Source organism: Spermophilus citellus (genome assembly GCF_964194105.1).
Source record: "Spermophilus citellus genome assembly, chromosome: 6".
Lineage (NCBI taxonomy): Eukaryota > Metazoa > Chordata > Mammalia > Rodentia > Sciuridae > Spermophilus > Spermophilus citellus.
The window spans coordinates 79,918,236-79,940,693 of NC_138187.1; the positions used below are offsets into that span (position 1 = coordinate 79,918,236).

The 22,458-nt window shown below is 36.3% G+C and overlaps 1 protein-coding gene across 1 annotated transcript in view; it reads right to left on the reverse strand.

The window, feature by feature from the left end:
* The window catches only part of LOC308651262 (uncharacterized protein C10orf67, mitochondrial), a gene marked incomplete at its 5' end in the record, with an annotated part of 122,852 nt that extends 102,194 nt beyond the window's left edge, over nucleotides 1-20,658 (reverse strand). The window contains 6 exons of the mRNA XM_081298192.1: nucleotides 3,093-3,147; nucleotides 3,523-3,554; nucleotides 15,197-15,271; nucleotides 16,825-16,968; nucleotides 18,813-18,933; nucleotides 20,639-20,658. Coding sequence (XP_081154318.1) covers nucleotides 3,093-3,147; nucleotides 3,523-3,554; nucleotides 15,197-15,271; nucleotides 16,825-16,968; nucleotides 18,813-18,933; nucleotides 20,639-20,658 — 447 coding nt within the window. The remainder of the gene's footprint in view (nucleotides 1-3,092; nucleotides 3,148-3,522; nucleotides 3,555-15,196; nucleotides 15,272-16,824; nucleotides 16,969-18,812; nucleotides 18,934-20,638) is intronic.
* Nucleotides 20,659-22,458: the final 1,800 nt, after the last annotated feature.

Sequence of the window (22,458 nt, forward strand, 5' to 3'; positions counted from 1 at the left end):
CAACCATCATCAAATGGATATACTTTTTTCTCAGCAGCACATGAATCCTTCTCAAAAATAGACCATATATTATGCCATTGGGCAACCCTCAGTAAATATACAGGGGTGGAGATAATACCATGCATTTTATCAGATCATAATGGAATGAAACTGGAAATCAATGATAAAAGAAGGAAGGAAAAACCCTACATCACATGGAAAATGAACAATATGTTACTGAATGATCAATGGGTTACAGAAGACATAAAGGAGGAAATCAAAAAATTCTTAGATATAAATGAAAATACAGACACAACATATTGGAATCTATGGGACACAATGAAAGCAGTTTTAAGAGGAAAATTCATCGCCTGGTGGTCATTCCTCAAAAAAAGAAAAAACCAACAAATAAATGAGCTCACACTTCATCTCAAAGCCCTAGAAAAGGAAGAGCAAAACAACAGCAAATGTAGCAGAAGGCAAGAAATAATTAAAATCAGAGCGGAAATCAATGAAATTGAAACAAAAGAAACTATTGAAAAAATTAACAAAGAAAAATTTGGCTCCAATCTACATATTGTGGGGTCGGGCTCCAAATTCCTTAATAGGACACCCATAGCACAAGAGTTAATAACAAGAATCAACAAATGGGACTTAATTAAACTTAAAAGTTTTTTCTCAGCAAGAGAAACAATAAGAGAGGTAAATAGGGAGCCTACATCCTGGGAACAAATTGTTACTCCTCACACTTCAGATAGAGCCCTAATATCCAGAGTATACAAAGAACTCAAAAAATTAGACAATAAGATACCAAATAACCCAATCAACAAATGGGCCAAGGACCTGAACAGACACTTCTCAGAGGAGGACATACAATCAATCAACAAGTACATGGAAAAATGCTCTCCATCTCTAGCAGTCAGAGAAATGCAAATCAAAACCACCCTAAGATACCATCTCACTCCAGTAAGATTGGCAGCCACTATGAAGTCAAACAACAACAAGTGCTGGCGAGGGTGTGGAGAAAAGGGTACACTTGTACATTGTTGGTGGGACTGCAAATTGGTGTGGCCAATTTGGAAAGCAGTTTGGAGATTCCTGGGAAAGCTGGGAATGGAACCACCATTTGACCCTGCTATTGCCCTTCTCGGACTATTCCCTGAAGACCTTAAAAGAGCATGTTACAGGGATACTGCCACATCGATGTTCATAGCAGCACAATTCACAATAGCTAGACTGTGGAACCAACCCAGATGCCCTTCAATAGATGAATGGATAAAAAAAAATGTGGCATCTATACACAATGGAGTACTATGCAGCAATAAAAAATGACAAAATCATAGAATTTTCAGGGAAATGGATGGCACTAGTGCAGATTATGCTTAGCGAAGCTAGCCAATCCCTAAAAAACAAATACCAAATGTCTTCTTTGATATAATGAGAGCAACTATGAACAGAGCAGGGAGGAAGAGTAGGAAGAAAAGAGTAACATTAAACAGAGACATGAGATGGGAGGGAAAGGGAGAGAAAAGGGAAATTGCATGGAAATGAAGGGAGACCCTCATTGCTATACAAAATTACATATAAGAGGTTGTGAGAGGAATGGGAAAATAAACAAGGAGAGAAATGAATTACAGTAGATGGGGTAGAGAGAGAAGATGGGAGGGGAGGGGAGGGGGGATAGTAGGGGATAGGAAAGGTAGCAGAATACAACAATTACTAATAGGGCATTATGTAAAATTGTGGATGTGTAACCGACGTGATTCTGCAATCTGCATTTGGGGTAAAATTGGGGGTTCATAACCCACTTCAATCTAATGTAGGAAATATGATATGTCAAGAGCTTTGTAATGTTGTGAACAACCAATAAAAAATAAATAAATAAATAAATTTTTTTAAAAAAAGAAAACTTATAAAAGTGTGAAATCCACTGGTAAAGATAAATAGATGGTCAAATTCAGAATATTCTAATATTGTAATGGTAGAATATAAATCACTTTTAACTCTAGACAACAGTATTAGAAGTAACTGAAAAAATAACTAAGGCCCCAAGTTGTTATTAAACACATAAGAAAATGGGCCAAAAGTAAAAGTGTGAAACTTGTGTAATTGAAATTAAATTTTTAGGAGTTTAGAAGAGAATCTTATAACTGTAAGATATTTTGTATATGATCCATGGTAACCACGAAGAAAATAAATCTGGTAGATACACAAAACACAAACACACAAAAAATCAAAGCATACCACTGCCACCCCCCCCCCACACACACACAAAAAAAAAAAAAACAGAAGAGAAGACAGTGAGAAAAAAAGAAACAAAGGAACCACAAAAGAGAATAATTAATAAAATGGCAATACTGAGTCCTTACCTCCCAACAATTAGTTTCAATGTAAATGAATTAAATTCTCCAGTCAAAGAGAGGGACTAAACAGATTAAACAAAACAACAGAATACAATGCTGTGTTGCCTAAACGTGAGTCACTTTAGTTTTAAGGACACACACAGGCTGAAAGCAAAAGAATGGAAAAGATACTCCATGAAAATGGTAACCAGTAGAGAACAAGAGTAGCTAAACTCATGTCAGACAAACTAGCCTTTCAGCCAAGATTTATCCCAAGAGACAAAGAGAATCACTGTATGATGATAAAGAAATCAATTCATTGGTAGGATATATCAACTGTAAATATATATGCATTCAGTATTGGAGCACCTAAATATATCAAACAAATATTAGCTTTGAATATAATAGATCTTAAGAAGAAAGAGCAATATCATAATAGTAGGGAACTTCACTACTCCACTGCCAACAACTGATTGCTCAATCAAACATAAATTCAAGAAGGAAACAGCAGACTTGAATGGCAGGAGCAAAGCAATAAGGAATATTAGGTGAAAATTCCAGGGAAGTGACTAATAACTTGAGGTTTGTAGACTAAGGTGATTGCGAGTAGCTTGGTATTGCTAGTGGGCAAATTTTTAGCAAAGTAGCAGAAGGAGATAAAAGCTGGGAGGTGTAGGGGCTTTTTGTGTGATGCCAAGGGGTTTGGGGTTTGTTTTACAGCTATGTGGGAAACCATGAAGGTTCTTAAAGAGTGGCAGAATGTGATCAGACTTGTGTGTGGAAAAACGACTCAGATGACTGGATAAGTGGTTGAGTGTATGAAGACCTGAAAGAATAAGAAAACAAAAGCCACAGGCCAGGCAGTCAGTGCTGACTACTGGGACATCAGAGATAAGATCATGGAAAATGGATTTAGGTAAAACTGAATGGCTTACTGAATATGAAGAGTGAATTTGTGTTCTATTTTTTCTATTGTTGCATAGCAACTTTGCCACAAACATAGTGACTTAAAATACACACACACACACACACACACACACACACACACTTATTATCTTCTTAGTTTTTATAGGTCAGTATAACTCATGCCCACCTAAACTAGATCCTCTGCAAAGGTCTTGCAAGGCTTCAATGAAGATGTGGTTCCAGGCTGTGGTCTCATCTGAGGTTCAATTGGTAAAGGAACTTCTTCCAAATTCACTTAGGTTGTTGGAAGAATCCACTTCCTTTTAGCTGTAAGACCAAGAGCTTCAGGTTCTTGCTCATCAGCCAGAGGCTGCCTTTAGTTCTATATCACATGGGGTTCCCCAGCACGGCTTCTTGCTTTCTCCAAGCCCACAAAGGAGAGAGAGATTCAAGCCAGACAGGAACTACACATAAACTCAGGCAGCCCATCACTTTTGCAATATTCTATTGCTTGGAAGTAAGTTTTCGTCCTGTTCACATTCAAGGAGACAGGAGAGGTGGACATACCGGGGTGTGAACACTAGGATGGGGGATGGTGGCAGCCCTTTGAAGAGTCTGTTTATAGGCACAAGGAAGAGACTGTGCAGGTTTCCAGCTGGGGAGGATAGGGTGTGGGAGGGGTTATAATGCTTCCAAGTGAGACTAGGAGACATGAGAGAAAGGGCAGAGTTAAGGGAAAAGAGTCTTTGTATGAGTCACGATGAGTTTGGGCCAATGATGAATTTCACATGACATATTTTGTCATCTTATTTCAGAGACTTTAACTTTTTTTGCAGTATCATCTGTTTTCTTTCTCACTCTCCTTTCAACCTGAAGCCTCATTTGGGCCATTAAGATTGATCCAAGGAAATGAATTCTTCACTATCTGGGGCCATGCATGCTGCCCTTGGAAGATGCCCATCCATTTCATAAGAAGAGTCCAGAAAATTTAATCCCTGCTAAACACCGGGATGTTAGTATTCCATTGCATATTTGGACTTTTTGTTTTTAAACTTAAGTAGCAATGATTTAGCACCAAGACAACATTTACTGTTAAAACTTTGAATGGATGACTGAAACGTTTGTGTTCTCAAAGGTTTTTCATCAGTGAATCCTCAAGAGGCAGAAGAAAAAAAGCAACAAATTGAGATTGCAAGAATAATTATTTTCACACTTCAAAGACTTTTAAAAACAATTTCAACATTTCAACACACACATTTTTAACAGGACAATCTTGAAACTGATTCAGGTAACTCTGCATTGAATATTCATTTATATTTAAGAATGTAAAGAAAAGGACAAATAAGAATTACTTTCCTTGAAATAAATACTAGTAATAAAGAAGTTATAGTCCCTACAAAAAATAAATAAACAAAACAAAAAAACTGGAATGGCTCATAACAAAATTACCAAAGAAGAGGTGTGATTATTTGATGATGTAAATGTCATATGAAAGTATTTGAAGTTAACTTGCAACTATTTCCCCTTCTTCCAAAAACTGAAAGAAAGTCTTTATAGCAGGTAGAAAATTTTGTACAAAGACATTCTCTGATTTAATGATACAAATTGACATCTGTTTTCAATATCACATATTTTTGAAAGATCAAATATAATGATCAAACGTTTGTGACTACATTTTCTTCTATCTTATGTAGCATAGTTCTTTGTAGCAATATTTTCTTTCTCTGCTAACAATTTATATTAGGACAATGAATTCAACATTTGCATTTTTACACATTTATGTTTTTATGTTGTTTCATTTGTGTTCATAAAATCTGTGATTATTGAAATAAAGTATCTAGGTTACTTTTTAAAAAAATCTACGAATCTTGAATACTTGAAAAATAAATGTTATTGTTAATATTGTCTTATGAGAAACAAAGACTGGGAGTGCATGCTTATAGTCCCAGCTACATGGGAGGCTGAGGTAGGAGGATAGTTTGAGCCCAGGGGTTCTAGGCCAGCGTAGGCAACATGGCAAGACCTCCATCAGAAGATAAGCACAGCTAGAGGTTCAGACTGCCTTCTCTTGCTTCCTCATGGCCTGTAACTAGAAAAAGGAGAACTAAGTTGATTTTCCTGCCAGGCTTTGAGTTTCCTTAAAGTCATTAGGAAATGACTGTCACTGATACAAATAAGTTTGGTTACATACTTATCCCATATAAGAGGACAGTGACTAGCCAGATAATGTTTTAAGAAGGCCAGAAGGATACTGAGAAGTCTGGAATTCTCTTCATATAAGGAACAATTAAGGAATTGGTGGCTTATCCAGAAAAGGAGAAGATACAGGAGCAGCAGAGTTTTCTGCAAATAACTGCATGATAACATGTGAAAAAGAGGTGTCAGTCACCATTTTTACCAAATACCAGTTGTAGTTGCACCAAAAAAGAAAAGATATGGAGATTGAAACTTAGATTGAAAAATTGCATTCTTTTGGTAATCTGTCCTAATATAGCTCTTATCTTTTGTGTTTTTCTGCAAAAAATAGTAAATATAATGATGTATGGGGAACACTCTGCACTCTACCTGGGACATAGTAAATAATTCAATATATGATGACTGCATTTATTATCACTTTTATCTGCTAAGAGAAGAGCAGCAAGTTTACCAAAGTGTCACCAGCATCACCTAATGTAAAAGAACAACTGAAGTCACAAGCTTTTGTTAGGTTCCAATAGTGCACATCCATACAAAACAGAGGACAGTGTTTCCCTCAGATCCTCCCTACATCTCTGAATTATTTTTTTTTCAATTTTGTATCTATCCAGCTCCTTCTCTTCCAAACTTACCCCAACAGAGTTCTATGAAGGCCCTTTGGCTATTCTGGAGTTTTCTCACAGAAAAAAGAAAAACAAGGTAAAGCAAAACACAATAAGGGTTATACACATTTACATATAAGAGGAAAGGAGGAGTAGGAGGAAAATTATAGAAGTGGAAGAAACGATTTATAGTAGAGGGGATGGAGAGAGAGAAGGGGAGGGGAGGGGAGGGGAGGGGTGAGGGGACAGTGGAGAATGGGATAGACAGCAGAATACATCAGTCACTAGAAAGGCAATTTGTAAATCAATGGAAATGTAACTGATGTGACACAGCAATCTGTATACGGGGTAAAAATGGGAGTTCATAACACACTCGAATCAATCTGTGAAATATGGTATATTAAGAACTATGTAATGTTTTGAACAACCAACAATAAAATAAAAAAAAAAACACAATAAGAAGGCAATGACTTCATTCATGGGCCCTCGAAGGAGCGTTTGGTAAAGGTAAGGGTGGTTCTTTGATTCTTTCATTTAAGGGGATAAAATTCTGATGGTTCAGACCCTTCAGTTATCTTTCTTTTTTTTTTAATTGATTGTTCAAAACATTACAGAGCTCATGATATATCATCTTTCATACATTAGACTCAATTGGGTTTTGAACTCCCATTTTTACCCCAAATACAGATTGCAGAATCACAACTGTTACATACTCACATTATTACATAATGGCATATTAGTGACTGTTGTATTCTGCTACCTTTCCTATCCCCTACTATCCCCCCTCCCCTCCCCTCCCCTCCCATCTTCCCTCTCTATCTCCTCTGCTGTTGTTCAATTCTCTCCCCTTTTCCCCCCCTCCCCTTGCCCCTCATAACCTCTTATAATTTTGTGTATCATTGAAGGTCTCCTACCATTTCCATATGCTTTCCCTTCTCTCTCCCTTTCTCTCCCCCCATTCGTCTTTGTTTACTATTAGTCTTTTCCTCATGCTCTTCCTTCCTGTTCTGTTCTTAGTTGCTCTCTTTATATCAAAGAAGACATTTGGCATTTGTTTTTTAGGGCTTGGCTAGCTTCACTTAGCATAATCTGCTCTAATGCCATCCATTTCCCTGCAAATTCTATGATTTTGTCATTTCTTAGTGCTGCATAATACTCCATTGTGTATAGATGCCACATTTTTTTATCCATTCATCTATTGAAGGGCATCTAGGTTGGTTCCACAGTCTAGCTATTGTGAATTGTGTCGCTATAATCATTGATGTGGCCGTATCCCTATAGTGCGCTCTTTTAAGGTCCTCAGGGAATAGTCCGAGAAGGGTGATAGCTGGGTCAAATGGTGGATCCATTCCCAGCTTTCCCAGGAATCTCCATACTGCTTTCCAAATTGGCCTCACCATTTTGCAGTCCCACCAGCAGTGTACAAGTGTACCCTTTTCCCCACATCCCCGCCAACACTTGTTGTTGTTTGACTTCATAATGGCTGCCAATCTTACTGGCAGAAAATATTACATTTTCTAAAGCTATAAAATATAATGCTTAGAAATAACTTAGTCGTGTGAAAATGCAGATAACCTACATAAATAAAACTCTAAAACTTTATTAAAATACATAAAGCAACACATAAATAAATTGAGAAGAATTCAAGATAATATTCTTGGTTAGGAAAATTGAACATTATACATGATATTATTTCTTCCTAAATTCATGAATAAATTTCTAAACAAGTGAATTTCAATAAAAGTACAAAAAGCTTTTTTTTGAAGTGGAAATAAACTAAATTACCTGAAAGTTTATCTGAAAGAATAAAAACTAAAGACATCTAATAAAGATATCTAATAAAAGAAGACCTAAATTCACTAGATATTAAACATTTGGGGCTGAGTGTGTACCTCAGATCAAGTATAAGATCCCAAGTTCAATTGAAAAAAAGTAAAAGTTTTAATGCTAAAAATATTTAATACAAAAATCAATATACAGTCACAATACAGCATAAATAGTCTTAATATATTGCCACAAAATAGCTAGATAGCCATAAAACGAATCTTAGGCTTATATGATGAGGTAAACATCATAAATCAATAGAAAAGGAAGATATTCAGTGAATGATACCCCAACAATTGTTTATAAGGTTAAAAGTTAATGATGGTATTCCTGACTTTCACTCTTCTATTCTTTTTCTGGGGTTGGGGTGGAGTGGAGGTGGGAATTATGTTTCATTTCTTTTCTTTTTCTTTCTTTTCTTCCTTCCTTCCTTCCTTCCTTCCTTCCTTTCTTTCTTCCTTTCTTTCTTTCAACTGGGGATTGAACCCAGGACTTCATACATGCGAGGTGAGTGCTTTACCACTGAGCTATATCCCAGCTCACTCCACTAGTCTTTGTGTTAAGTGCCTAAATTAAACCCTATCTGTTTGAAATACCTAGAATAGTTTGTCTCATCTGAGTATTAGCTGATACATTTCCAAAATGAAAGATATTTCAAAAAAAAATATCTAAGTAAGATATATTTTTGAAAAAGTAGGCTTGCCTCTATCACACAAAATTGCCTCTAATATCACATGAAAGTGTTTAAAAAGTTAAATAGATTTAGAAACTTTCTCCAAGCCTGAAAAAAAAAAAACTGTATATTTATTGGTCCCCAGAGGGCAGCATGGAGTCACTTACCTTATCTCTGCCAAAAATGTACACCTCCCATTTTCAACTCTTTTGTTCTTTCTTGTGACTAAACCTGAACAAACCGGGTGGCCAGGATTAGGAAGGCTTTGTGAGGTCATCCAAGGATTAGGAAAGCTTTGTGAGGTCATGCATCAAAGCAATGCCAAAAAGACCAAAGTACAGATTCAAATAATGACTTTTTAATTTAATTTTTAGATTTTTTTTGTACTAGGTATAGAACCCAGGAGTCCTCTACCACTAAGCTGCGCCCCCACAGCCCCCCCTTTTTTTCAAAATTGGGGAATGAACCCAGGGGAGTCTTACCACTGAGCTACATTCCCAGCTCTTCTATTTTTTATTTTGAGACAAGGTCTCACTAAATTGCTTAGGACCTCACTAAGTTGCTGAAGCTCTCCAGGAGCTTGGGATCCTCCTGCCTCATCCTCCCAGGTTGCTCAAATTACAGGCATGTGCCACCATGCCCAGCCTCATTACCAGTCCTTTTTATTTTTAATTTTGAGGCAGGGACTCAATAAGTTGCCCAGGCTCGCCTCAAACTTGTGATCCTCCTGCTTGAGTCTCCTGAGTGGATGGAATCACAGATGTGCACCACCAAGCTGGCTCAAATAATGACTTTTCTTTAATTTAAGGTGAACAAACTTTTAATCAGATGAGGCAACTAACCACAATTAATCCACTTCCAGTTAGGAATATTTAACTAGCCATTTATAAAAAACTGATGAATATAAAGAATTTAATTATTTCAGAGCCTTCCATTCCTAGAAAGTAGAAATACTATATATATATATATATATATATATATATATATATATATATAGATAGATACTGATTATTCAGACATATTTTTGAACATTTGAAAAACATTAGAAATATGGCAGTGTTCCAGAAGTCATTAAAGACACACCAAGGACTATGAAATCAATAATAAAAAAAAACCCTTAAAAAAAGCATGTTTTGTGTTGTTGTTGTTGTTGTTTTATAGATTTTATAATTATACATAGAACATTCAGACCAAAATTAAGTGAATTCAGAATCCCAGAGAAGTACACAGAATACTCAAGCTGGCCTTTACTTCTAAGGCATTGTTAAACCAGGTAAATCTGAGCTTTGATCTCCAACTCTTTTCAAGACATACAGGAAAGACAACTAGGTCCTCTTCAGAGTGCCAATTCTAAATAATAGAAGACTAGCCCTTTAAAGGGGCAGAGCCAGTCTTTCAGGGTAAGAATGAGCCAGAGGTGACCATCTTGAACTTTGTACCCATGCCCAATACTCCACTCTGGAGTTGGTTCCTACCTAGAAACTGGCTCTAGTTATAATAGGAGGACGGAAACCAAACAAAATTCTCCTGAGAATTTACAACCACAACGTGGCCCACACAGCTTCATGCCCAAATTCATACATCTGAGTGGTCTGAAAAATACCTCAAGCTGAGAATTAAGTTATAGTGGTCATAGATCCAGGAGGCAAGCACAAATGTTTCCTGAAGAAACTTACCTATATTCAGGACTCAAAAAGAATTCTCACAGAAATTTGAGTTCATGGTCAAAATATCATGAAACTCAAAGTAAATGACACATGGTGAGAGTCAGCCCTTAGGAGACCCCCGAAAATGGAAGATATGGGAATTATGAAACACACAATATAAATCAACTATATTTAAATGTGGTAATACAAAGAAGGGGGATTAAAAAGTTAATTTGTATTTTCAAACATGTCTATTTTTTTATGGTGCAATTTTTTTCAAGACAGGTCTCACAAGGCTGATCTCAAACTCCTGGGTTCAAGAGATCCTCCTGCCTCTGCCTCTCAAATAGCTGGGATTATAGTAATGTCCCTCCATGCCCAGGTTCTGATGGAAAATTCTAAACATAAAACAAAATAGAGCAAAATGGAGATAATAATAATAGTTTGCCATACACTTATCTACTCATTTGTGCTTAAGTATTTTTGATAGAATCTTAGACATCGTGTCATTGAAACATATCAAGGTACATCTCTAAGACCTGGGGACTTTTTTACATAATTCCAATGCCAGCATCATACCTAACAAATTTAAAAAATAGTTTCTTAATATAATTTAATATACAACCCATAATAAAATTCCTCCAATTGTCTCAACCTCCTTCCCCCTTTTCTTTAAAGTTGGTTTGTTCAAATCGGAACCCTAACATGCTGCATCTGGTGAGCCATCTCTACTTAATCTAGAACAGAACTTCTTTCCTATGCTCATCTTTCTCCTTGCCTCTTTTCCTTTCTTCTTTCTGTCTTCCTCCATTAAATATTAAAAACCTGTCTCAAGCACTGTACTAGCTACTGCAGGGACTTTGATGAACAAAACCTGTATGGTGCTTGTCTTTGTAGACTGCAATTTTGTCTCCGTTTTTCCAACATGTATTTAACACTTTATAGGACTCATCATTCTAAAGGACATTAAAGCTCCTCTCTTTCTCCCACTTAGAATTCAAGTACACACACACCCCCATTATCTACAGAATAACTTTAGAGACATAGCGGAGCACTCCGCTCCCAACTCTACCACTAGCTGGCCCTGTGACCTTGAACATCCTGCCTCCTGCTTAACATTGCCCTGACTTATTTTTCTCACCTACAAAGTGAAGATCTTGGAGCCAACTTTGAAGGTTTACTCCACAGGATAAAACCAGGCAAAAGAGACTTATACTTCATTTCTGGGCACCACATTTGGACAAGCCAGCTCACTCAGGTACTGCTCTAGATGCACAGACACAACTGGGCTCAACTTCAAATTATCAACAACACTAACTTAGAATATAAGGGTATGAGATGGTTCCTGTTATTCATAACACCATATCAGGAATTGAAGAGTTGTAACCAAGGATCTGAATTGTTAATGGCTCATGGCTACCATATGGGGTAATGCCATATCTAGCAACAATAACCATGTACAGTTCTCGGACAAGGTCCAACTTTCCCTCTTACATGCTATTGCAAGTGGAAAGCTATTTTACCTAACCAGTTCTGCCTAACCAGCATCCTTCCTTCAGATAACAACCTCTCATTTTAATTTGGGTAACCCTTCTCCTTGATATTATCTCCTGGGATGGGATTATGACTCTGAATCCCTTGGGGAGGGGAACACAATATCCAGGGCAGGTCATTCAAAGTCATTTTTGTGACTCTTGTAGGACCTAGGTGGAAAGATATGCTCTAAGTTTGCAGAATCTTTCTGGAAACTAAGTCATTAGAGTATAAGGCAGAAGCAAGGATGGACAATTCCTTGATGGACATTATTTAAACCTCTAGACACAGATTTTCCTGAAGTCATTATGATCTCTACACCTTTCAGTGACATGAGCCAATAAAATCCCCTTTTTAAAATTTATTTTTTAGTTGTAGTTGGACACAATGTCTTTATTTTATTTTTATGTGGTGCTGAGGATCAAACCCAGAGCCTCGCACGTGCTAGGTGAGCGTTCTACCTACTGCTGAGCCACAACCCCAGCCCCTAAAAATCCCTTTTAACTAATGCCAGTGTGAGCTAGATTTCTATCACTTGCCACCCAAAATATTCTAATATACACTAAATGGCCTGCCTAGAATCCCCTTTGATTATATGATCACCTACCGAGTACTTAACATTAAACCCAGCACAAGTATTATCATCTATGAAGTCTTCCCAACACACACCAGCAGAAATAACTGTCCTTTGGGGTGTTCCCTAAGTCCTGGTATCTCTCTTTACCTCTTCACTTGCCAACCTATGATTTGTTAACAGTCCTGTTCCCCTCCACTCATCCCCACCTCATCTCCCCAGTGCCAATGTCCAGCCTATCTCAGCTCACAGCATTCGTTCAGCAAGTGTTGGTCAAGCTGAAAATGAATTTGTCTTTCTTAAACATACTAGAGCTAATATTTTGTGCAGACTGTACTGCCCTTTATTTGTAATAATAACTATGTTTTTTGAAAACTATGTGTCTTAGGTCGAAACATATGAAATTGTTAACACTTGACCTTCTTTGGGCTCCAAAAATGGCTTTTCATTAGGTTCAATATAATAAATATTGATATAATAAATATTATATAAATTATATATAACATATATATTTTAATAGTATATTATATATTATAATGAATATCAACATAATAAATATTGATAATATATTAATAATATATTAATGCGGTCAGTGGACAAAAGCGATAAGCCTGAATACTAAGGTAAGATAATAAAGGAGCAGAAAAAGAAACTAACATGAAGGAACATCATGACTATGTGCAGGTGTTTTTTTTTAACAAACAGATTTTACTAATAACAAATCAGGAACTATTCTAGTTCTTCATAAAGACCAATCCTTTTTACTTTTAGGTTTTATGAGGTGAGTACTATTGTGAGTCCCATTTAACAGCTGAGAAAACCAAGGCAGAGCGATTCAGTACTTTTATCTAAGGTCACACGAAAATAAAGTAGAAGAGCCAGGATTCAAACCCAGGGAGTTTTACTCCAGTGTTCCTGCTCTAAATCATATCTGTGCTAACCCTTAACCATGATGTTGCTCTGCACTAACCAAAATAAATAAATAAATTAAAAACAAAACAAATTTAAAAAATTATTGTTCTCTCTTGGAAAAAAAAGAAATTATTGTTGATGTGAATGTAAAGATCCTGTTCCAGCTATTTCATGTAGCAATACAAAACACAAACTGTATGTTAAATGACAACTCTGAATCAGGGATGCAGGACAGAAACAGCAGGGATAGCTTGATCTTTGTTCCATAAAGTCATTTCAGGTAGAAAGATTCTAACTGGCCAATGGCTGGAGCCATCTGAGGGTTTTACCGCTCATGTTTTTTGATACCTGAACAGAGATGACTTAGAGCCTGAAGATCCAGCAGTTACAAGTCATCCCTTCCTGGGGCTTGGGCTTCTCTCAGCATGGCAGCTGGATTCAGAGAGGGAGAATCCAGAGAGCAAATATTTTGAGAATATCAGGATAAAACTGCAAGGCATCTCTGGACCCAGTCTTAGAAGTCATGCAACTTCATTTCCTCACATTCTTGCTTATAAGCAAGTCTCTAAGGCCAGCCTCAACTAAAGGGAAGGGAATTAGACCCCATTTGTTGATGGGAGGGAAGCAAGGTGATGTTACAGAAGAGCAGGAGAGTGGGACCTAGTGTTGCAGCCACCTCTGGAGACAATGTGGCTCAGAGCCACAAAGATTGGTGAAGGAGTTCTCCCATGAGTTCTTTTTAATTAGGAAGAACCACATCTCTCTAGAGCCCCACAGCCTACTTATCTTCAGGTCCCCTGGGTAAAGGACCTTGCCCATGCTCTTGCCATAACTAAAAAGGAAGCCAGGAAGGAAAGTACATAGTATGTTGACTTATGTAAGATTTGAAGTGCTTCTGTTAGTAAAAAAAACAGGAGTGGAGAGAAAGTGCAACTGGGGAGAATGACTGATGAGCAGACTCTACGAAGGTTGGCCACAGGTACAGCTATCAGTCATTCATTCACTTAACAATTATTACCTGATGGTCAATTATGTACAAAGAAAAGTGCTAAAAGGCAGGGCCACATCAGTAATACAGACAATATTCCTGCCCTCATAAAGCTTACAGTTTGGCACAGAACAGAGACATTTAACAAGTAATTACATAATTAAGTGCAAATATGTTAATTTTTCTGAAAAGATGTTTTTATACAATCAGTGGGCAATTACCTACAAATATAAAATATTTATTTATGAAAGCATATTGAAATGAAAGATGATATTATAGTTATAAATACTAATAGAACCCCAAGGTCTTTAGTAAGTCTAAAAAATATGAAAATTTGAATTTTCCCATTGTATAATAGAGTGAAGCACCATGTCTGGTAGATATAAGTGTCTCTGTCATTAGACAAGTTAATCCATAGAGGATCAGAGACCATTTGCTGCCATTTACTACAGGTCCCATGAACTATTGCTTAGGCCTACCTGATGTTCATCCAAGTGCATTTTTTTTGGGGGGGGTACTAGGGATTGAAGCCAGGGGAACTAAACCACTGAGCCACATCCTCAGCCCCTTTTTTATTTTTTATTTTTATTTTGGATAGAGTCTTGTTAAGTTGCTTAGGACTTGCTAAACTGGTGAGGCTGGCTTTGAACTCACAATCCTCCTGCCTCAGGCTCCCAACTGCTGAGATTACAGGTGGTCGCTACCATGCTCTCCAACGGCACTATCCACCTGCATCTTTACCAGACACATTTTGGGTTACTCTAGCAACTTTCCCAGATGTCCTAGATAGCAGTTTGGAATTTTCCAGTTTCTGGAAGTGTATGTCTGTTATAATAAAGCGTAGTTTGGTAAATTTAATGACAGTATGAACAATCTTGGGCCCAAACCCTCTGAGGTGATCTGAAAATTGGAGAAATAGGCCTTCAAAAGTAACAACACAGACTGGAAACTCAAGATGAGTCCACTCCTTACAGGAATAGGAATTAAGCCAGTTTTGCCCTTGACAACACCAAAAACCCACCTTATACATTCCTTTGATATCAGCAATGGCATCAGCTAACTGCTGGTTAAAGCATTTTCTCATGGTATCCTCATTCTGTAAATAAAAGAATACAGTTAGCACTATAATGTATTTCCAAATATAACTCACATCTACTAAGGGGAACTCATCATTAAAAGCCACCATCCAAATCATCACAATCTCTTGAGATCTTCAATTTATACTTATTTCTCCCATTATAGCTATTATAACAAATTTAATTTTTACTTATATAAAACCCAGAGCAATAGAGAGATCTTATGAATAAAATACACAGATAATTTGAACACTTCATTTAATTTTACACATCAACTAAAGTATTTTAGTGCTTTCCTTGTAAAAATAGTAAAATCTACTTATGATTCGTATCTTCTTCTGACCTTATACTTTTTGGTGGGTTTTGTTCATGAAGACTGATTGGCTAACCCCAAACAAATCAGAGTCATTTTCTGATTGAGCAAATAATTTGATAAAAATCAGACAGTAATCCCCCAAAACCAAAGGCCAAATGTTCTCTCTGATAAGTGGATGCTGATCTCTAATGGGGCCGGGTGGTGGTGGGGCATCAGGAATGGAGAAACTTTGGGCAAAGGAGAGGGAAAGATGGGGAGGGGACATGGGGGGGCAAGAAAGATTCTGGAACGAGATAGACATCATTACCCTAGGTACATGTATGACTGCACATATGGTGTGACACTACATTGTGTACAACTAGAGAAATGAAAAGTTGTGCTCCATTTGTGTACAATGAATTGAAATGCATTCTGCTGTTATGTATAACTAATTAGGACAAATTAAAAAATGGTACAGTAAATTTTGTAAAAATGCTCTTGATTTTGACATCAGTTCTGATTCCAGAATGGAGTATAAACAACAAATAGGATTTAGAGTCAGAAAGGACAGAATTTAAATATTGGGCCCCTTACCATCTGTCAGGCCTTATACAAGTTATCTAACCTTGGCAAGCTCAGTCTTAATGAGTAACTGAAGTATAACAGGACTTCCACTTTAGGATTTTGAGAGACTTAAAAGAATAAATACAATTAAAAGGCTTAGCATAATATTTAATATGGTATGGTCAACAAAATATGAGTTTTCTTGTTAGCACAGAAATATTAGTGCTGTCTGTTCTTAATGACAGCTAAGTATGTTACCCTGACCAAAACTTTTATGAAATTCCTTGAAGCAGTCATTTTTATATCTTTGGCCAACAACAGGGCCATTAAAACACAAATAAGGTCACATAAAATCGTAACTCTAAACAAAAACTCTAAGCTTCAAACTGCCTGGCCTGAAACCTGAAGCTCTGCTGTTTAATGGGTGACCTTGAACAAGTTAATCGACCTTTCTGTGCCAAAGTGTTCTTATCTGTAAGGGAGGAAAAGTAATTATACCTACTTTATAAGGTAAATGGGTTAGTGAGCTCATATACAACTTACTAAGGAAAGTTCCTAAAACACAGTGAAGCTCTTTGTACAATCTACTCTGTGAGTTACAATCTATACGAATTAAGCTGTCCTCATAAATCACTAAAATCAAAACTACAGAACACAGACATCTAAGAGCAAGATCAATCCCCATTAAAACAGAGAAAACGAGAGAACATTTACCTGATGATAATGTTTTTCCATTTCAAGGATCCTGTCATGTAGATCATTGAAGATATTGGAAGATTCCTCTTGAAGCCGGTCCTCAAATTTCATTTGAAGAAATTGCTTGACGAACCTATAATCCTGCTCAAGGGATGAAACAATCTTAAAAAAAAAAAAAAAAAAGTTAAAGCATTTTGTAGAGAATAAGGCTCTCCGTGTAAATATTCCCGCACATTCCCTGTTTCTAGGCTTATAATCAGGTACCTGGTCAGGGGCCTGTGTTGCCTTTTAAGATTATTTCTCACAGATGGTGAATTACAATAATTCCATCTCATGGTGGCTAGGGTTCCAAAATGACTATCTGCCAAATGAAGATAGTTAATTCATGTTGGCATTTAATCCCCGTTGTGAGAAATTAAGGTGGGACAAGAAAGGGGGAGGTAGGGAGGTGGAGAGAGGGGATATAAGGAAGGATATGAGAAAAGGAGATTAGAGGGAAGGGAGCAAAATGTGGCAGTGAGATCATGGAAACTGTGTCTTAAAGGAGGTACCCAAAAGATGCCAGACTCCATTTCCATTTAAATCCTACTAGGTAGGATTAAATCCTACTAGGTAGAATTTAAATGTAAACTAGGTGTGTCCTAGTTTACATTTAGTCATTTGGACACAGTTGACTAAATTTAGTCCTTTGGACACATCTAGTTTACAAAGAGAAAAAGGAATCTTTCTTGAAAATTGTCTTTATAAAAGAAGACAATAAAATTGCAAGTATAGGGCTGGGGATGTGGCTCAAGCGGTAGCGCGCTCGCCTGGCATGCGTGTGGCCCGGGTTCGATCCTCAGCACCACATACCAACAAAGATGTTGTGTCCGCCAAAAACTAACTAACTAAATAAATATTTTTTAAAAAATTGCAAGTATATAGGGAAGAGACATCCTCAAAAGCTACTAGCGGGAGTATAAATTGGTATAATCTTTATGCAGGGCAATTTGGCAATATCCTTCAAAATGACTAATGCATACACCCTCTGACACAGAAATTCCACTTTTAAGAATTTACACCACAGATTTACTGACACACAGTATGCACAGGATTATTCATCACAGTAAAAGATTAGAAACTACCAGAATGTCTATCAATAGAGGAATAGCTAAATAGATGTGGTACACTTTGTGACATGATGTACTTGTAAAGCAAATAAGGAAACTATATGCCAATATGGAATGATTTCCAATTATATTAAATGAAAAATAAAAATGAGGTTCATGAGAGTATTTACAGAATTATGCTACCTCACATGATAGTTTTATTGATTAGGATCTTTAATAACAACTCTTAAAATCTGATGTGTGTGAAATTCTCCCTCCTTTTTCAATCAAAAAAGATTCAAAAATATGATTTTATAATTTTTGAAGGATCATCAACAGAATATGATCACAGATGTCAAAAAATAGAGAGTAATAAGCATTTCAATAAATAAGTTGGCATATATAAGCATGATGTAAATATAAATCATAGCTTCCATTAATAATTTTTTTTTGAACTGGGGAATGAACCCAGGGGCACTTAAACACTGAACCACATCCCCTGACCTTTTTAAAATTTATTTATTTATTTTTTTTGAGACAGAGTCTTGCTAAGTTGCTGAGGTTGGCTCTGAACTTGCAATCCTCCTACCTTACCTTCCCAAGCCATTGTACTTGGCTTGCATTAATAATTTTTAAAAATACAATGGTCATTCAGCTCAGTTTGCCAAAATGCTAATGATTTATTTGGGCAGTACTGTGGAAAATTAATCAGATTATATTGCTATATTCTGTGCATGTACAAAACTTAACAATAAATTCTACTATTACATATAATTATAGCAATAAAAAGGATGCATGCTAGCAAAAAAAGATTATACTATCTAAGAAAATTTAATCATTTTGATTCTCTCAATGAAAGATACATGAAGACAAATTCCTAAAATTATCTTTGAAGTTTCAAAATAAATTCAGATTTACCTTCACTAACTTTTTTGTACAGGAACTTAACTCCTTTAGTGGCAAAATTTCACTAGAATCTGTTTGAGTAGCGTGGTCTGTGGTGAAAAAGCCCACCTTCAAATCATCTGAAATGTTAAATCTGAAAAAAAAAATTAAATCTGCTTTATGTCATGGATATTTCCTTTGAAATGTTACTGCATTTATTTTGGGATAAATCATATTATATATCCTATGTGCTATTATTGCCTGTGCTACTGCTGGGAACAATTATAAATATATACACGGACATATTCCACAGAAAACCTTAAGATAATAGTTCTCAAAATGTGGTCTGTGGAACCTCTAGGATTGTGGGGCACTGTATGAGGGAATCCATGAGATCAGAACTATTTTCATAATAATATTAAGACTGATTCTCTCATAAATGTTCAGTGGAGTTTTCCAGTGGCTACAAGTTACATAACAGCCTGACAGAATACAAAAACAGCCATGATAATTCAGCCGTTTTCTATTAAGCCAGGCAGGAGAAAGATTTACAAAATGTAAAATGGTGACACTTTTTTCTCATTGCAGTTTTTGTTTTGAAAAATTGGTTACTTTTTCTTTAAAATGTATTATTGATATTAGTACATAGTTTATCATTATTTTAAGTGAACTAATATAAATATATATTGAATATCTTTAAATTTTTTCTAATTTATTTTATTTTATTTATTCTAATTAGTTACATATGACAGCAGAATGCAATTCAATTCATATTACACAAATAGAGCACAATTTTCATATCTCTGGTTGTATACAAAGTATATTCACATCAATTTGTGTCTTTATACATGTACTTAGGGTAATGATGTCCATCTCATTCCACTGCCTTTCCTACCCCCATAATCCCCCTTCTTCCCCCTCCCCTTTGCCCTATCTAAGGTTCATCTATTCCTCCCATGCTCCCACCCCATCCGCTTTATGAATCAGCATCCTTATATTAAAGAAGACATTTGGCATTTGGTTTTTTAGGATTGACTTACTTCAGTTAGCATTATATTCTCTAATCCCATCCATTTACCTGCAAATACCATGATTTTATTCTCTTTTAATGCTGAGTAATATTCCATTGTGTATATATACCATAGTTTTGTTATCCATTCATCTACTGAAGGGTATCTAGATTGGATCCACAGTTTAGTTTTGTGAATTGTGCTGCTATAAACATTGATGTGGCTGTGTCCCTGTAGTATGCTATTTTTAAGTCTTTTGGATATAAACTGAGGAGTGAGATAGCTGGGTCATCACATTCACATCAGATAAAGCACTAATCTCTAGGATATATAAAGAACTCAAAAATCTTAACACAAAAAACAAATAACCCAGTTAATAAATGGGCCAAGAAACTGAACAGACACTTCTCAGAAAATATACAATCGATAAAGTATGAAAAAATGTTCAACATCTCTAGCAATTAGAGAAATGAAAATCAAAACTACTCTAAGATTTCATCTCACTCCAGTCAGAATGGCAGATATTAAGAATACAGACAACAATAAGTGTTGGCGAGGATGTGGGGAAAGGGCACACTCTTATATTGCTGATGGGATTGCAAATTGGTGCAACCAATCTGGAAAGCAGTATGGAGATTTCTTCTTCTAAAATTTGAAGATGGCAATTACCAGTAGATATGACCAACATAAACTAAATCTTTCAGTTTGACAGTAATTTTTAAGAATATTGAGAATCCCAAGCCAAAAAGTTTGAGACCTACTTCTTTAAGATAATCCCCACACCATCATGTATTTGATTGTCAAACTCCATTCCTGAAAAATTGGAATAGCCTAGGAACAAGTCCTTACAGCCCTCTAATGACAGGCATCTCGAAAGTAATACGAGGGACAATTTTCTGGATGCACTCTCCCTGACAATTTGATTAAATTTACTATAACACCATTTGTGTCTTCATACATGTACTAATGATGTCCATCTCATTCCACCATCTTTTTTACCCATAGATATGAAAAATTGTGCTCTGTATGTGTAATATGAATTGTAATGCATTCTGCTGTCATATATAACAAATTAGAATAAAAAATTTAAAAACAAAATTTAGTACAACACTCTCTTTCTAAAATGTCAGCTACAAAAACAAACAAACAAACAAACAAACAAACAAACAAACAAATTAATTAATTAATTAATTAATTAAATAAAACATGAAAGCCCAAATAGAATCATCAGCTCTAAAGACAGAGTATCTGTGCTTCTTTCCTCCCTCATCTGATGACCAACTGGAGCAGCCCCTGATAAGGCCACCCTCTCTTTTTACTTGCTGATAGAACCTCAAATGTGACCCCCCCATAGAACTCAGGGGAGATCTACCATATTCCCAGTGCCAAGAGTAACTCCTGTGGGGACTAAGCCCACCGTGGTAATCCCATTCTTTTTGACAGTGAATGGCCAGAACTATGTGTAGAACATTAGGAATGGACTGCTGGGGAATTGTAAAGGTTTTTTAGATTCCTTTAGAGAAAGTCACCAGTGGAGAGCTTTCTTCTGTGACTCTAGACATGGTCAAGTGTAAAAGTAATACCAAGCAGTATAGAGATTCCTCAGAAAACTTGGAAAGGCACCACCATTTGACTCAGCTATCCCACTCCTTGGTTTATACCCAAAGGACTTAAAATCAGTATACTACAGTGATGCAGCCACATCAATGTTTATAGCAGCTCAATTACAATAGCTAAATTATGGAACCAACCTAGATGTCCTTCAACAAATGAATGGATAAAGAAAATGTGCTACATATACACAATGGAATATTACTCAGCATTAAAGAAAAATGAATTTATGGTATTTGCAGGTAAATGGATAGAACTAGAGAATATCATGCTAAGTGAAATAAGCCAATCCTAAAGAAACCAAAAGTCAAATGTTTTCTCTGATAAAAGGATGCTGATCCATGGGGTAGGGGGTAGGGAAGAATGAAGGAACTTTGCATTGTGCAGAGGGGAGTGAAGAGAGGGAAGGGGCTGTGGGGATGCGAAGGATGATGGAATGACATTATTACCCTATATACATGTATGATTACACTACTGGTACAAGAGGAATGAGAAGTTGTCCTCCATTCATGTACAATGAGTCAAAATGCATTCTACTTTCATGTATAACTAATTAGAATGAATTTTAAAAATTAATTAATTGGGGCTGGGTTTGTGGCTCAGCAGGAGAGCACTCGCCTAGCACATGCAAGGTGCTGAGTTTGATCATCAGCACCACATAAAAATAAATAACTAAAAGGTATTGTGTCAAACTACAACTAAAAATAATAATGAATTAATTTAAAAAAGTAATGCCAAGAACTGTCAGAGCCATCCTGTGACCACAAAAGAAACAAGCCAGAGGACAAATTCAATACCTAGATGATAAGCTTTCAAAAAAGATGAGAGATAAATTTGACTGATTACTTTTACTATTGACTCAACTAGTTCTGAAACCTGTCATGCCTCTGGCCTTCCCATAATGTCATGTAATAAGTACATCGGCTGTAAGCTGTCTCTGTCAACTGTAGCTGAAAGCATCCTAACTGATACTCTAGCTATGTGACATTAGGAAAATTACTTCATCTTTCTGTGCCTTGGTTAAACAAGGAAACAATAGTGCCTATTTCACAGGGTTA